The 18055-nt window shown below is 38.0% G+C and overlaps 1 protein-coding gene across 1 annotated transcript; it reads left to right on the top strand.

Moving 5' to 3' along the window:
* The first annotated feature begins 14519 nt into the window (after nt 1–14519).
* Nucleotides 14520–14970, top strand: LOC122023227 (zinc finger BED domain-containing protein RICESLEEPER 3-like). The gene is made up of 2 exons (XM_042581301.1): nt 14520–14779; nt 14898–14970. Exons 1-2 carry the CDS (start codon nt 14520–14522, stop codon nt 14968–14970), a joined length of 333 nt encoding a protein of 110 aa, XP_042437235.1.
* The last annotated feature ends 3085 nt before the right edge of the window (nt 14971–18055 follow it).

The following is an 18055-nucleotide window of genomic DNA, read 5'->3' as shown; positions in this document are numbered from 1 at the left end:
TTTCCAACTGCCTAACATCCCGCTTAGGACTTTCCCATTGCCTAACATCCCGCTTAGGACTTTTCCACTGCCTGGCTTCACTCACCGGGACTTTCCACACCGCCTAACATCCCAGCTTAGGACTTTCCCTCGTGCCAAGCTCCTGCTTGGACTTCTCCGTCCAAGTCTCCATACTTGGACTTTTCCAATGCCAAGTTTCCATGGACTTTTCCGTGGCAAGTCTCCATACTTGGACTTTTCAAGCTCCCTGCTTGGACTTTTCCAGTGCCAAGTCTCCATACTTGGACTTTTCAGGTCAACCAGGTCAATCCTTGACCTAGAGTTGGACCAATAAACTCCCAACCATCTAATCTTGTCTCACATCAAGAATAGAACTCTCTCACGAGTGTCAAACATCAACATGCAACTCAACTAGGTCAACCTTGACCTAATGTTGCATCGACAATCTTCCCAAGTCAAACATCAAAATACAACTCGAGTCAAGTCACCTCGAGTCGGGTCAACCAGGTCAACCTTGACCTAAGGTTGCACCAACAATCTCCCCCTTTTTGATGTTTGACAAAACCCATAATCAACTTAGGTTAACCCGATAACCTAACTTAGGTTTTCCACTCATCTTCCAATGTCCAATGTTCTTTCCTTGAACATTCTCTGGACATTCTCCCCTTAGGTTAACCCGATAACCTAACTTGGGTTCTCCAATAATTCTCCCCCTTTTTGACACACATCAAAAAGATAAAGGAGGGTATCAAGGTCAAGAGTTTCTTCCTAATGAAAGTCCCATACCTTTCATTTGAAACTCTTAATTTCCCCCTTGATACTAAACTCAACAATCAACTTAGTGATAATCCCATATCACTAATCCTTAAAAGTCTTTTGGAGTAAAAATTCCCCCTAAAAGTCAACTCCCCCTTGACAATTAGGTAAAACTTCCCCTAAAGGTCAACTCCCCCTTGACCATTGCACCAACAATGTCTTGGCGAGTTTCAAACCCAACTTCCAGCTGAAATTTCAGACCAACAGCTGAAAATCAGAAACTGGCACGCACTGATCGGTCCCCAGACCGATCAGAATCCCCCTGGATCGGTCCCCAGACCGATCCACGCTTCACTGATCGCACTGGATCATCACTGATCGGTCACCAGACCGATCAGAACTTCCCTGGATCGGTCCGGTGACCGATCCACACTCTGAAATCAGAGATTTCTGATTTCCCTTCCCGGAAATTCAGAAACTCCTAATAAATTCCAGAAAATTCCAAAAATCGTAAAATTTTGAGGATACACTCCTCATACCATATACTATCACGGAAAAATAATTTTCTATGAAAATAGTTTCCATTTTTCAATCTTGATACAAAGTTCAAAAACTTTGAAAAAGTTCAAGTTTAACTCAACTTTGTATCACAATGTTCAATGATGAATGCTATCACTAGGAAAGCTTCATCAAGGTTTTTCAAATCAATTTTAAAATGCTTTTAAAATCATTTGAATTTAGGACCATAATCTTAGGGCTAGATGTACATGACTTGTACACAAGCTTTCCTATGATCCTCCTTTTCTTGAATTAGGCTCATCTAGGTACAAAAACTATGCACCTTGATCCTAACTCATGATCCTAATATCTCACACACATCTAAGGTGTATCAAACCACATTCAAGTCAATTTGATGTGAGATATGAGTTAAGGTCAACTTAGGCTAAGTTCTCATGCATTTTCTAAACATCAATTTGATCTCAATATCAAATTATATGTTTGTCCTTAAATCAATTTTATTGATTATAATGCAAGAGATGATGACATGGCATATAATGATATCATAAGTAAAAACATGTGCCAATGTCACGATGTCATGGCATAAAGTTTGAAACTAAACTAACACATGACATATAATAACCTAAGCATTATCATGGCATTTCAAATGATCATAAATTAAATATGATGTCATGACATGGCATATGGCAAACAACCATGGTAAGTTAACACAAATAAAATACCTAGATTACCTATCTAAGTATCCTTAATCACTTAGCTAACTTAAATTCTAATCCTAGATTGCCCAAAGTGCTCCAAGAAAATGTCACAACCCAAATTGACATTTCTTGATCTCTTGTTTGATTTATACCATTTAAAATTCTACAAGAGTAGCACTTCTAAGTTAAGGCCCGGATTGCCTTGATTACCTAAGAGAATATCAAAATCCCAATTTGATATTTCTCTAGGTTTTTCCAAATTGTGTCAATTTAAAGTAAGATTAATATATTCTCACTTTGGCACAACTTACTCTTCCAAGGAGTGAATGACAAAGATTATTCCATTTCATTTTCAAAGGTTCCCAAAAACCTTGAAAATGCTCCTTGAGTGTCAATTTCCTCAAAGTTGGGTTAACTACCCTTCTTATTGGAGTTGACACTCTCTAACCCATCTATGGGGTAGAGAAAATGCTCCTAGGAACCCAATACCTATTAGAGCTCATTGGGTTCACTAAATATTCACTAGGGATGACTTCCTTAGCAACCCTCCTAATGACCCTCTTAGGCTTTAAAGCCTTGGTCATTTGGGTCTCATCAAGGTCAACTATAGGGGTGACTTCCCTTGTGACCTTGGTGGTGGTCTTCCTAGTCCTAGATTTTGTTCCATAATCGAATGGAACATTATGGTAAGTGGGCTTGACCAATTGGGACTTAGGTTTGTGACCCAAACCTTTCTTGTCCTTGGGCTTTGAATTTTGACCCTTAAACCCTAGAGATGACTTCTCCAAGTTCTTAAGAGCCTTTTCCAAAGTATCAAGTCTTGACCTCAAGACTTGATTCTCCTTCTCTAATACCTCAATTTTTGATTTGTCATTTTTCTTTGAGGCATTCCTAGGCATGTGCCTAGTTGATTTGGGATTCCTACCTAGGTTCTCCTTAACCTTAGATGAGGTAATTCTAGGGTTGGCATTCCTAGTAGTATCCCTATCTAGGTTGACATGTTTAGCACCTAAGCACATGTGTTGATTTCTAGTGTTAACATGCTCATCATTATTTGCAATAGCAATAAAACTACTAGCATGTTTCTTATTTGAATTGCAATAGTATGCCTTAAAAGGTACCTTAGGGTTTGCCTTAGCTCCCCTTATCGATGTGCATCCCTTGTCCTTGTGAGGTTGCCTCCCCCTTGGACAATGGCTCCTATAGTGTCCCCTTCGCTTGCATTGGAAGCACACTACGTGCTCCTTGCCTTTGCGTATCGGGACTCCGGCTTTCTTGACCTTTGGTGCCGGTGGAGTCTTTCTTACCCTCTTTGGACACTTACTCTTGTAGTGCCCAAATTCCCTACACTCAAAACACATTATATGCAATTTACTTGAAATTAACATGTTTGAGTTACCTAGGTTTGAAGATGGATGAATGCTCTTTTCTTCATCCCTTCCGGAGGTAGATGCTTCTTCTTCTTGCTCCAATCTTGAAGAAGTGCTCTCATCCTCTTCTTCCTTAGATGTTGAGTAACCCTCAACTTCTAATTCCTCTCCTCCATGGTGTGAGCTACTTAGCTCACTTGACTCCTCTTCATGGCTTGAAGTGGAGCTCTCCTCATGGAACTTGGCCAAGTTGTTCCACAATTCATTGGCGTTGTTGTACCTATCTATCTTGCACAAAACATTATTAGGTAACGCAAATTCAATAATTTTTGTTACCTCGTCATTGATTTCGGATTGTCGGATTTGCTCTTTCGTCCACTCCTTCTTCTTGATAGGTTTTCCTTCCTCATCCATCGGAGGGGAAAACCCTTCTTGTACACAAAACCAATTTAACATATTAGTCCTAAGAAAATACATCATCCTTACCCTCCAATACGTGAAGTTGTCGTGAGACTCGTAGAAGGGTTGAATCGTGATATCTTTTCCATAGAGATCCATCTCTAGCCCGTGCTCCCCCGGGTGTTGATCCGTCGAAGAGCGGACCTTCGCTCTGATACCACTTGTTGGGATCTCTTCGTACGGCTAGAGAGGGGGGTGTGAATAGCCGACCCCAAATCTTTGCTCGTTTCTTTCTACAAATTAGGTTAGCAGCGGAAATAACAAAAGGAAACGAAAACAAAACAAACCAAACCTCAACTCGTCGATGTAACGAGGTTCGGAGATGAAACTCCTACTCCTCGGCGTGTCCGTAAGGTGGACGAAGCCTATCAATCCGTCGGTGGATGAGTCCCCGGAAAACCGGCTAATACAATATACTCCTTGTGGGTGGAGAAACCTCGCCACAATATTCTTGCAACAGCAAGAAAGGAATACAACAAGAAATACAAGAAGACAAGAACAATAAATGTAAAAACACAGGTTTTCTTGCCTCCTCGCCGACTGGATTCGTTGAAGCAGCAGCTCCTCAGAACACCTACAACAGCAGGATATCCCAGTCGAGAAGCTCACGCGAAGCTTGTGAAGAAGAGCTCAACAAAGCTCAAGCACCAGGACAGCCATGAGAAGAAGAGAAGAGGAAGAAGAAGTAGTGCAGCTCACCCCTTTATACCGCGAAGAAGACGGTGAAGAAACTAGCCGCTGCGTCAACGGCTAGAACTCGATCGGTCCGCACCGATCGCCTAGCGCGTGAAGCTTCGTTTGTCACCGATCGGTCCCGACCGATCAGGTGTCGCGATCGAAGCCCGATCGGTCCGTGGACCGATCAGAACCTCCGACGGTCCATAGACCGATCAGCCGCCTCACGCCATCGATCTATGCTCGATCGGTCGCCGATCGATCAAATGGGTGGATCGGTCGCAGACCGATCCATGGCTTTCTTCTCGCAGTTGCGTTGCCTCCGATCGGTCTCCGATCGATCGATAACCGCGAGCCATCGATTCGATTCCGATCGGTCACTGACCGATCGTGGCAACCGCAGATCATCCGGATCGGTCACCGATCGATCCAAACTTCTCAACCCTAAACCTAAGGCTTCCACACCAACATCCGGTCAACCTTGACTGTTGGTACATCATCCTAGCATTTGGTCACTCCCTTGACCTGCTAGCACTCCCGCTAAGTGTCCGGTCAATCCTTTCGACCCACTTAGACTTTTCCCCACCGATGTCCGATCACCCTTGATCCATCTGGATTTTCCCTTGCCCGCTTCACTCACGGGACTTTTCACACCGCCTAACATCCCGCTTAGGACTTTCTCACCGCCTTCAATCACCGGACTTTCCAACCGCCTAACATCCCCTAGGACTTTCCCATTGCCTAACATCCCGCTTAGGACTTTTCCACTGGCTTCACTCACCAGGACTTTCCACACTGCCTAACATCCCAGTTAGGACTTTCCCTCGTGCCAAGCTCCCTGCTTGGACTTCTCCGTGCCAAGTCTCCATACTTGGACTTTTCCAGTGCCAAGTTTCCATACTTGGACTTTTCCAGTGCCAAGTCTCCATACTTGGACTTTTCGCGTGCCAAGCTCCCTGCTTGGACTTTTCCAGTGCCAAGTCTCCATACTTGGACTTTTCAGGTCAACCAGGTCAATCCTTGACCTAGAGTTGGACCAATAAACTCCCAACCATCTAATCTTGTCTCACATCAAGAATAGAACTCTCTCACGAGTGTCAAACATCAACATGCAACTCAACTAGGTCAACCTTGACCTAAGGTTGCATCGACAATCTTCCCAAGTCAAACATCAAAATACAACTCGAGTCAAGTCACCTCGAGTCGGGTCAACCAGGTCAACCTTGACCTAAGGTTGCACCAACAGAAGGTTCTCACCTATATCAATCGGTTAGTTGAACCGATAGTGAGATGATATAGGGAACACTACTCTTAATCATTCCTAGTCGAGTATTAACATTCAGGGACAATGTTAATGCAATAAGACTAGCATGTAGGTCAACTCGATGACTTGATCTCACAAGTCATGGATATAGAGATATCAAGTTGACACATGGGTATACATTGGAGAATGTATACTGAATGACCCGCCATGAGAAAGTATCATGGATCGTTATATGAATGTCATATACTTTCTCATGTGGCTATTAGTATGACTACTAGTCCTTAGACCTGAAGTCACCATGGATCCCTACATAAGGAGTTATGTACTTTGGTTTCGTCAAACGTCACCCGTAACTGGGTAGACTATAAAGGCGATTACTGGGTACGTAACGAATTATGCAGAGGTATATGAGTGATGTAGATGAGATCTATCCCTCCTATATGACGGGAGAGACATCGATATTCTTGATAGAGTGAGACCACTAAGTGCATGGTCATGCCCAAATGAGTCAATATGAGATATTGAGCTCATTTGATCGAGTGAGTCTACTTGGAGTTCAAGATTTAGATTGGTCAGAGGATGATACGGTCTATGTCTCACATTGATCAATCTAGATGTCTAGGATAGAAGGACACTTGTCATATATTGTGAGGAGTCACAATTAGTAGTCACAAGGTGATGTTGGATCTCAACATTCTTATAACTTGGGTAGTAATGATGTGTTGCTAGATACCGCTCATTACTTATGCTTCTAAATGAGTTTTGTCACGCCCCGGAGGAGTCCCTGTCCGAAGAAATTTCGACAGCATCTCCCCTGTACGGCGGACAATCTGAAACTTTCTACATCTCCATATACCTCAGCCACATGCGGCTGGAATAATAACAGAAAATAAAATACAACATACAGACATTCCACGCAGTTTAATAAGCAATGATAAGAAGACTCAAAATCCACCCTACTCAACTACACTCATAAAACACAAATCCGACGATAAGATCAATTTACCTCTTCTACCGTCTAGGCAGACATGTAGTAAAAGCAAAACCAAACCAAATCCATCGACATTACAAAATCCATATCATATCCATACCATCAAACAAAACAAATTTAGCATAGTCTATGTAAGAAAACCAAAAGACCAATAATATCCTCGAGGTCTATAGGGACTAGCAACTGGAACTCTCTCCTGACAGCATCAACCTGAAAAATAACAACAGTGGAGGCGGGGTGAGTCCAACGCTCAGCAGGTACAACTGATATGCAAATTAGGGAAATAACATCTAGCACTAATCATGCGTACAGTCTCCTGATATAAAAGGATGGAATGCAACTGAAGTAAACAAGAGAAAAACTGTACTAACCAGGACCTGGGTATAAGGACAAACAGTCCAAGTGGTATAGAAATCCTGTATGCATGTCAAACATAGGCGTCCAAACAATATACAGCATATAAATGCAGCAAGCACAAACACAAGCAATAAATGCATCATGCATATGATGCCAATGATGCGTCCTGGTCACCCCTGACGTCAGTCGATCATCTCACACACAATAGTGAGGCCGAGTGGATAGGTCTGTGAAAACCGTATACTCTGTCGTCACTGCTCCTGATGAGTGACCGAGTGGACGGGATGCTGTCGGAGTACACCTATTCTCCTACCCCAAATCATAAATGGGGGAGCGCAATGCTCTCAACTCCCGGTACACGATGATGGGGAGGAATCCCTGTCGGCTAATACGTTGCATCACGCTACCCATGAGCGGACCAACGGAGCCAAACAAAGTCCCTGCTACAACACACACTGCCTGAATCGACCACTAACCCATGAGTGGTGGTGTGTGCAGATCCATGTAACTGGCGATGTGCTCAACAATAATGGAGCGGACTATCGCACAACATGCAATCATGCAAATAGTGCATGACACTAACCACAAAATATCCTGAGCTAATCCATATAAATATAAAAGTGCACCATAGGTCAACGAATCAAATCAAAGGTACACTGAAGGTATAAAACCTAGGTCCTGAACATGGTGAAGCATGGTATATCACTACCCCTATAAGCATGTATAAGCAGGTAAGGAATACATGAGATGCAAAACAAGCAATCAATCAATCATGTAACGGGTATCGGGTAGTGATTAACCGAAACAAATAAGAGAACATAATTATTGCTACTTGTTAAATTCACTACTATGCATGTCAAAGACATAAAGTTAAAAGTACCCGCCTCCAAATCGAAAAGTCCAAACTGGTCCAAATACGACGTCGAGATACTCGTCTCGCGTCAAAGTCTTGTGTCACGAATAGAAATACATTTTATTTAGCTACAATTCTTCTAAATAGCTAAATAAAATCTCAAATCCTAAATTAGGACAAAACCCTAATGATATTACCATCATTCTTCCCACAAGAATTAATCTACACATCATCATCTATCTAAAATAATAGAATCAAAATCATGACCTATAGCATATATTAAATGCTTTACACCCTACCTTACTTCTTACCTAGATTCACAGCCGTTGTAGTAATCCAGTAGCTACGGAATGGTGTGGCTGCCAAAATTGAGGTAGCTGCTGGAAACCCAAGTAACAACCTCACAACAAATCCTACTTCACCTCACATCCTTGATTAAATATTCACAGCACAACCTTGCTGCAATCTTTCCCTATAGATCAGATCAAGTTGGTATCATTAAGTGGGGATCACAAATCAAACAATAACCTATCTAACGACATCTAATCAACATAATTCCAAAACTCATCTTACCCCAATCCAGAGACACCCTTGTTGACACTCAGTCGAAGAAGGTGCTGGCTACAAATTACAGCCGGAGTTATGCGAAGCTGCTGCCCTCTCCGATGAGGCTGTGGCTCATGCTTGTTGGCGACGCTAGAGGGCAAATCGAGGGATGAGAAGACCAGGCAACACTAGTAGGTCATGTGTGGCGTTGGCTGTAGCAATCGTCCCAGGGTTCGTTGTGGTGGCACGAAAACAATCCTCCGAATCGGAAGAGGGCAGAGAGGAGGCAGCCGACGTTAGGGCAGAAGGCGCGGCGGTGCTGCCCGGGTCGAGAGGCGACAAAGAGGGTGCGGCGGCGGTGGAGAACTAGGGCACAGGGGAGGTAGCCGGCTCTAGGGCATAGGCGACGGTGGCTTGGCGTTGCTCTCGTCTGCCGACGTCGGCCGTGGCGATCGAGAGACGCAAGAGGAAGGAGGCACCGGTGGTGCGGCTCGAGAGGGAAAGGAGAGTGAAGTGCTCGATGATGAAGAGGAAAAGAAAAGGGGAGAAAGGAACCGTCGCCTGCGGTTTTGGGAAGAAATGGGCGTGGAGAGGAAACGGGGAAGAAAAGAAAACAAAAATAAGGAAAATAAAAAGAAAATAAAACATTTCCTCGTTAAATTGGGGTAGCCTAAACAGGCCTTCCCGGGGCCCTGTTTTTATCCCCGTAAACTCGTTCATACGAGCTCCGAAAAATTTTCGAAAAATTTTGAAAAATTCCCTTATCATGATTCGCCATTTTTCCGGTATTTTACAGGTTTAGGAGCATTGCCAACGTTATAAGAACCTATAGGGTCACACACAAAGGGCAATTAGATGGAGATTAGGTTCATTTGATGAACCTAAAGGATTATGTTCATGTGATGAACCAAATTGGATTAAGAGTAATCCAAATTATGCTAATTGAGTTGGACTCAATTTGGTTCATGTGTTAAATGAGTCTAATTTGGACTTAGACTCATTGAATCCATTTAATTCAATGAATAGAGATTCATTAAATTAAAATTGACTTGAACCAATGATTAGATTTGATCAACCATGGGAGAGAAGTGGTCAAGTTTGACTTGACTTGAGAGGAAGATGAAGAGTCAAGTTTGACTTGACCATTTGCCACCTCATTGGTGAGTTGGCAAGAAGTGGACCAATGATGATGCTCCACATCATCATGGTTACTTAAATGAGATGGCACCTCATGGGTGTGACTCTTGGTATCCCATGGAGGTTACAACCTCCACTAAAGTGGCCGACCACTTTGATTTTATGTCGTGAGTTTCATTTTTTTATGGTAACTCCCATCTTCTTCCTCTCTAGCTTTCTTCTTGTTCTCCCTCTCCTCCATTAATGATCTCTAAGGTTGCTAGCACATCCTTAGAGATTTTTCTCCATCTCTTGCTTGTGTGGATACACATAGAGAATTGTCTACTTTGACACTTTCGAGATCCGGCGAACCGAGGACGAGCGGGATTGCGAAGGACTTCACATCGAGGGTAACACTCTTATCTAGTGTAGATCTAGACTTTAGAAACTCGTACTCGTATTTTGTTTTATTTTCTTCGCACAGATCCGGTGGCCGGGGGTTTCCGGGTTTCCATGACACGGAAAAGCGATTTTCACGGCCCGAAAAACCCAACATTTTCTAACTTTTTTATTTCACATATCTTTTGAAAAATCTCCCATTGGAGATGGCCTTAAGGGCAATGAGCATAGTTGGTATGAAGATTTGAAAATGCAGATTATAAGTGGATGCTATTTGATCATATATTAGATAGATATTTTTTTATTTAGGCATATAAAAAATTTAAAAAAAATAGGTGTCTTCGGTCAAAGTTAATAAATAAGCTAGAAGTTGAATAGATTTATTTGAGTGAAGGTTTTCTTAGTTAACCAAATAGTCTAATCGACTATAGATGTTTTGTTTGTGAATAAAAATATTATATTTTGGCTTAGCCAATTGAATTACAATTCGTTCGACTGAAATTACGTGAGTCAATTGCTTAGTCGACTAATTTAAGTTGAGTTGATTGAAATTGCCATGAGTCGACTCGGGACTTATAATCCATAGTATAAGATTTGTTATAACAAAACTTGAGTCAACTGGGATGAATGAAATTAATTGGAGTCGAGTCATTAATTAGCATAAAGGATACAAATTTCTTTAGGTGAGTCGATTGGCTACAAATTCGATTAGTTGAAGACAGTTAATTATCGGACAAAAGGATTTTTAAGTTCTGATTGAACACAAAGTCACTGGACAAAAAGGTCAATGATTATCTAATTGAATTGACTGATGAAGATTCAAGTCGATTAGTTAGACTTTAAGTTGATTAAAGAGAAATAGTCATGTATATAAAATTTTAATTTGCATTTACGATTCAATCAACTAATGAACAATTTGAATCAACTAAGGCCACCTAGATTGCAAGGGAACTGAGACAATCTCAAAGGCAATGAATCGTATGCTCTAAAACCTTCCTTCTTTAATCTATTTGATTTCACTTAAAGATGAATATGTTTTAGGCGACCTAAAAAGATATTCATATCTAGAAAAAATTATTATTTTGTTTTCAATTATTATTATTATTATTATTATTATTATTATATCTCAACTAGGGATGGAGTCTCAAATTTCATATTGAGGGGGTGAAAAGTATGTTATGTGATGTCGTTATGATCGGTGAGTAGTATTCCTTGCCGTATTCGCTGTCGTAGGTAGAGCAAGAGGTTTTTTTATCGCTCATCGAGCCTGTCAATGTTGATAATATATGGGTCATTTGTTCTCGGGCCTCCTTGTTGGGCTTCCTCTCTACTTCTTGCAATGCCACGGCTACTAGGCCCAGATTGTCTAGTGTCTCCTGTTTCGACCATTCTGCAAGAATAAGAGAATTAATTAATCTTGAAAGGGCATCAACAAGTTGGTTATCATTTCCTTCAATATGTTCAAAACTAATGTTTATGTCCATTACAGTGATGTAATCTGTGAAGGCTAGCCATTTGACTCGGGAGGGTTTATTTGTTGTAGATTTTTCAAAGAAACTGATGATTGTTTGACAATCTGCTTGAATGATTAACTCCCTTTTATTTAGGAAGTAGATTTTGAGGGCTTCAAGGGAATTCATAACAACATAAATTTCTCCGTCTATTGTGGATTTTGGGGGATTATATTTGCCACTTGCATAGACACATATTTTTTCTGAGCTTCTTGGGTCATGCTTTTGTAGTTTCCATTTGCATATCCCGCCCCGGTCCTCCATACAACCATCTACTTTGAGGAAGATAAAATATTCTTCTGGGGGTACTTCAAGATCTGGTAGGTTCTTAATAGTCTCCTTAATGTTTCTGACTAAGGCCCAGTCTTGGTCATTCATCCGCTTATTTCCTGTTGGGCTTTTCTTTGCATATAGTGGGCTTAGTATTTTGCCCAGGTTAGGAATGTAGTTTCTTACATAATTTAATAATCCTAACCAAGACCGCATCCCCTTTGTAGATTATAATTCTTTTTCCTGGAAATTAGCAATCTTTGAAATGATGTGGGGTTGTAACTTTATATGTCTTTCTCCGAGAATAACCCCAAGGAATTCTATTTCTGTTACTGCCACCTTCATATTTGTTGGGCTTAGAACTAAACCATTTATTCGGCATATATTTAGCATAATTTAAAGTGTTGTGAATGTTCCTTTGAATTTTGAGAGAAAACTAGAATATCATCAATATCTACCGTAATGAAGTTTTCAATCCCTCTGAAATAATTATCTATTTTTCTTTGAAAAATGACAAGAGCATTTTTCAAATCAAATGACATTACAAGTCATTCATATAGGTTGTCTGGGACCCAAAAAGTAATTCATTCAATAGATTCTAGGTGTATTGCTATTTGATGAAATCTATTTTTGAGGTCGAATTTAGAATAAATTTTGCTATTACTTACCTTCTTTAAAATGATATTAATTCTGAGCAGGCTGTATTGATCCGTATGAGTAATATCATTAAGGCACTAGGAATGACAATTTCCTCCGAATCCGACGGAGAATCCGATATCCGACCCGAATGGAGGAGGGTATAGAGGTAATTTTTATACCTGATTAAATAATCGGATATTCGGGTATAGGTATGGAGACGGATGTTACAAAATTCTACTCATACCCTACCCGATACCCGATTATAATATATATATATATATATATATATATATAATCTCTGTTAAAATTTCGAAGCGTGCTTAAGAGTTGACACTTCTATCTATTTATATTATATTATATATAAAGTTATAAACCCTATAAGGTCATACTTGCACGATTGTGCTGGAATTTTGAAGTCGAAGCGAATATTTCTTTTTCTCTCAAAGTCGGTCGAAGCCTCGATGGGGTGAGAGCAAGGACGGATCTAGAAATTAGAGAAGGGCTGGGCTAAACTTTGAGGGTGGAAAAATGATTTAAATATCAAAATATAATTAAAAAATAAATTCTTTTGGATGTCAAATTATAGACTATAAAATATAATTTATTTTTAATAGGATTAGAGCCTAAAATAATGCTATCTTTATGCGCTGAATTGAGTTAGAATATTTTTTTCTCAATATAAAGACACCCGCTCTATTTTAGACACAATGAGATTTATTTATTTTAATATATATAATTAATTTGACTTATTAAAATTTTCTTATTTTTTTTTTATATTCTACTCATATTTTTTTACCTATATTTCATATTTATTCAAAATTATTTTTGATAAATTTAATTGAAATTGATCGGATTATATATAATATATGATTATCTTAAAGATTAATTTATTTATATATTAGGATTTATGAAAATAAAATTTTTCATTAGCATAATAAAAATATATAATTATAAAAAAAATTAGTAACGTTTTAAATTAAAATTAATAATAATTACATAAGATAACTGAAACCAAAAATAAAACTAATAATAATAATAATAATAATAATAATAATAATAAGATACATGATTAAATTTAAATAATATATTTCTGATTGACAAATTGAGGTAGGGATAATTAATATAAAATCTTTCTCATGCATGATTTGATCCGGGTAAATGAATGCAATATTTTTTTTTTATTTTTATTGGCACGTTTTGTGATTTGAATGGGATGATTTAACATGTAAAAAAAAATTTAGACTAGGCTATAGCCCAGGACGGGCCTAAGGTAAATCCGTCTCTGGGTGAGAGCGAATAAGTGAGACGAGGAAGACGCTGCGGAGGCAGGGATTAAACTGTTCAAGCGACTCAAAAGGTTTGTCCTTGCTTCCAACTCCACCTCTATTTTGGATGAAAAGGAGCAACCATCTCATACTCTTGGTTCGTCGAATACTATTTAGGGTTTAGGGCTGTCAAAGTTTTTTTTAAAATGATTTTGCCTTTTTGATTTTTTTTGAAAACAAGAGACCAAAGATGAGAAAGGTTAATGATTATTCCATTTATATGTAGTTTGAACGAGAAAGTATTATTGTTTACTTTATGTTGTCTTTTCTTTTCATTTTTAACATACATTACAACATCATATTTAGGTCTATAAAATGAACCCAGTAGATCCTACAATAGAAAATAAAGTGTCAGTATCTAACGTAAATCATGATATTCCACAAATTTCTGAAGTAAATAATGAGGTTCCACAAGATCAATCAAATATGACATCTGTTGTTGCTGATGCTTCTCCTAGTGCAATAGGAACGCGAAAGTTAACATCTGATGTTTGGAACCATTTTCGAAGAAAGAAAATTAATGGAATGGATAAGGCAATTTGCAATTACTGTGAGAAACCCCTTTCTGGCAATAGTAAACATGGGACAACACATTTGCGTGAGCATTTCAAAATTTATCCAAGACGAACTGTTAGTGATATAAGGTAGAAAATACTAATTAAAGAGAAAAACAAGGGAGATTTTGTTATTAAATGCTTTCAATTTGACCAAGAATTCTCAAGGTGCATGCTTGCTGAAATGATAATTTTACATGAGTATCCATTAACAATAATGGAGCATCATGGATTTCGTAAGCTTTTAGCAAGTCTTCAACCTTTGTTCAAGGTTCCATGTCGCAATACCATTAAGAGTGATACATTGAATATGTATGATTACGAAAAGACAAAAGTATTGAGCTTGTTGGAATGTAATAAAGGTAGGATTGCTTTAACCACCGACATGTGGATTGAATCTAATAAGAGGGAGGGATTTTTGGCTTTGACAGCTCATTTCATAGATGATAATTGGACTTTGCAAAGTCACATTTTGAGGTATACTTTCTGTTTGTCACTCAAATATGCACTATTTTTCATTTTTTTTTTTATGTTTTTAATTGAACAGATACTTAAATATGTACACTATTTTTTTTTTTTTTTTTGCATTATATAGGTTTGTTTATGTTCGCTCTCCACATACTTCAGAAGTCCTTGCTAATGTGATAGTTAAATCTATGATGGATTGAAATATTGATAGGCATATATCCACCATTACTGTTGATAATTGCTCCACTAATGATTCTCTTATAAACAATGTGCTACATAAACTTGATCATTCTACACTTTGAGGGTCTTTATTTCATATGCGTTGTGCTGCTCATATTTTGAATTTAGTTGTCCAAGACGGTTTGGATGTCATTGCACCTAGTGTTGAGAAAATTCGTGAAAATGTTGCATATTGGAGAGCATCTCCTAAAAGAGAACAAAAGTTTGATGATGTGGCACGGATAGTAGTACACAATATGAATGTTAAAAAATTGGTGCTTGATTGTAAAACCCGTTGGAACTCAATATATTTGATGCTCATAACTGCTATATCTTTTAAAGATGTGTTTGCTCATCTGAGATTTCGTGACTCATCTTATAAATGTTTTCCAACAGAGGAGGAGTGGTTGTTAGCAGAAGAGGTATCTCAAATGTTGAAAGTTTTTTATTTTGTGTCTGAAATATTTTCTGGAAGAAAGTATCCCACAACAAATATCTTTTTTTCCTAAGGTTTGTGAAATTAAAGTTTCATTGTTAAAGTGGGGCACATCTCCTAATAAGGTTATTTCTTCTATGGTTGAATGAATGCTTTCCAAATTTGAGAAATATTGGTCTAATATTCATGGAATTATGGGAATAGCTACTATTTTAGATCCAAGATATAAGTCAAAATTGGTGGAGTATTGTTTCAAAAGAACACAGGGAGAGATTGGCTTTAAAGAACCTCTTAGAAAGATTCAAAAAATGTGTTATGATTTGCTTGAGGAATACACAAATAACAATGGTCATGCTGGTGTTGAAAAAGGATCAATGGAAACTAGATTGCATACAAGTATAGATGATTTTTTGGATAGTTTTGATAAAGAAATAGCACTTGAGCGTGATATTAATACTGATATGAAGACCGAGCTAGGTCATTATTTAGAAGATAAAGTGTTGCCGAGAAATGTGGATTTTGACATATTGGAGTGGTGGAAGACCAATAGAACCAAATATCCCACTCTGATGAGGCTAGCACGAGATATACTTGTCATTCCAATATCGACTGTGGCTTCAGAATCTACATTTAGCACAAGTGGTAGATTGGTCAGTTCTCATCGAAGCAGGCTTCATCCAAAAACCATAGAAACATTGATGTATGTTCAAAGTTGGTTATCAAATGAGAAACAAGGTAATATAATTTGCAAATTAGTTTTCCTTATTTTTTGTATGAAAATATTCTTCTTTTTTAATCTCTGATAATGATTTATTTTTTCATTGAATTTTACAACTACAAGTTCACAAGAAACAAAAGCATATTACTCTTCAGTCAAATATGATTCGGATACTATTGATGTTGATGGGGTAAGTTTTTAATATGACTTAAGTTCAATACATTGAATACTATTGGGTCAATTATTTATATTTTTCATTATTTTATATTTTTGCAGGGTACTACAATATCAAGTGATGAAGAAAGTTATGATTAGTTCAGAGTTGAAACTGATCTATTTTGCTTTTTGAATGACGTTTAAATATGATTAAATCAGGAGTAACATATAGATGCTTAATATGTTTTTGTTGAATTATATTTTTTTGGGATATAATGTGAATTCTAATATATTTTTTTTGATCACAAAGCTACAAGCTTAGTGGATTCCTCATAGTGAAAATTTTAAAATCTTTTCTATTAACTAAAACTTGACACTTTTTGTTCTCATAGTGATTTTATTTGGAATGGGGTGTCATGGTTTTAGCAGATGGCAGCGTAGACTGTATTATTGAATTAGACAAAATGATGCCTAAAGATAGGTAAATGTCTATCGTAATGCACTTAATTGCTTAACTTTGATATCTGATAAATATAATCATCTATTTTGTTCTAAATTTAATGTATCAAGCCTGAAAAATGGCTTGCTGACCTAGAGAAATCCTATGCCATTTTGTCTTAGTACTTTTTGACAATTGATATAGTATAGTAATCGACTCATATTTTATTTCTTGTTATGCAGTTGAGATGGCTGAGGAATGTCTTTCACAAGATATGGATTTGAGTGGATTGTTGCTTCTTTACTCGTTCCCTGGTGATGCTGAAGGGATAATAAAATTAGCATCTCTTGCAAAAGAACAAGGAAATAATAACATTGCATTTCTTTGTCTACTCATGCTAAGTAAAATGGAAGATTGCCTTCCATTATTGGTAGATAAGTAATTTCGTGTTGTGCTAGTTATGAGACAATTTGCTTTCTATTCTATCTCATATTTTTTTGTCCTATGAAAGTTAGCCTTCTTTTATTAAGGATCCATATTTTATGATAATTGCAATATCACATTCCAGAAGCTGCACTAATGGTAAGGTCATATCTTCCAAGAAAAGTATCAGAAATTGTATCATTTTGGAAAAAAGATCTTAGTAAGGCATGTTTCTTTTTTCTTCACCAATTTTTTTATGAATAGCTTGCTTTTGGTTAAAGCATATGGTAGGAAAAGTAGGTTATATTTATTTAGATCTATTAAAGTTTCCTTTGAAATTTCCTTGTTAGGTTGCTAACTCTAGTTCGTAACTCTTTGTTTGTGCGAAGGTCAATCCAAAAGCTGCTGATTCTTTGGGTGATCCTGAAGAAGTACGTACCTGATTTGATGATTAATAAATTGATTTAGACTTATTTCTAATAGCAACTAAATGACAATCACAAGTAGTAAGTCTTCTTCCAAGTAGATTTCATTTTTTTTTTAATGAGAATTGTAGATAGTAATAGGATGATGGGTAGGGTATGGATACTTGATCATCCGATGGGTATGAGGATGAAAGTTAAATACCCAATGGGTATGGAGGTGGATATGGGGATGAATATAATAAATGGGTATGAGTATGGGTACGAAGAATATGAAATCGGACCCAAATCTGACCCATTGCCATCCTTATAAGGTGCTTATAATTGAAAACCATGTGCTCTTTGTCCTTGATTTCTCAGTTTGTTTTTGGATCTATAGTTGAGGCAGAATTAACTATGATAGCAGTAGTTCTGTGACGACTTTTGCTCGGATGAATCACCCCAATATTTAATAATGCTTTGACATGTTTGG

This window comes from Zingiber officinale, chromosome 9B, assembly GCF_018446385.1.
Source record: "Zingiber officinale cultivar Zhangliang chromosome 9B, Zo_v1.1, whole genome shotgun sequence".
NCBI lineage: Eukaryota > Viridiplantae > Streptophyta > Magnoliopsida > Zingiberales > Zingiberaceae > Zingiber > Zingiber officinale.
Note: the sequence above shows the minus strand (reverse complement) of the source record. Positions and strands in the feature narration are given on the sequence as shown.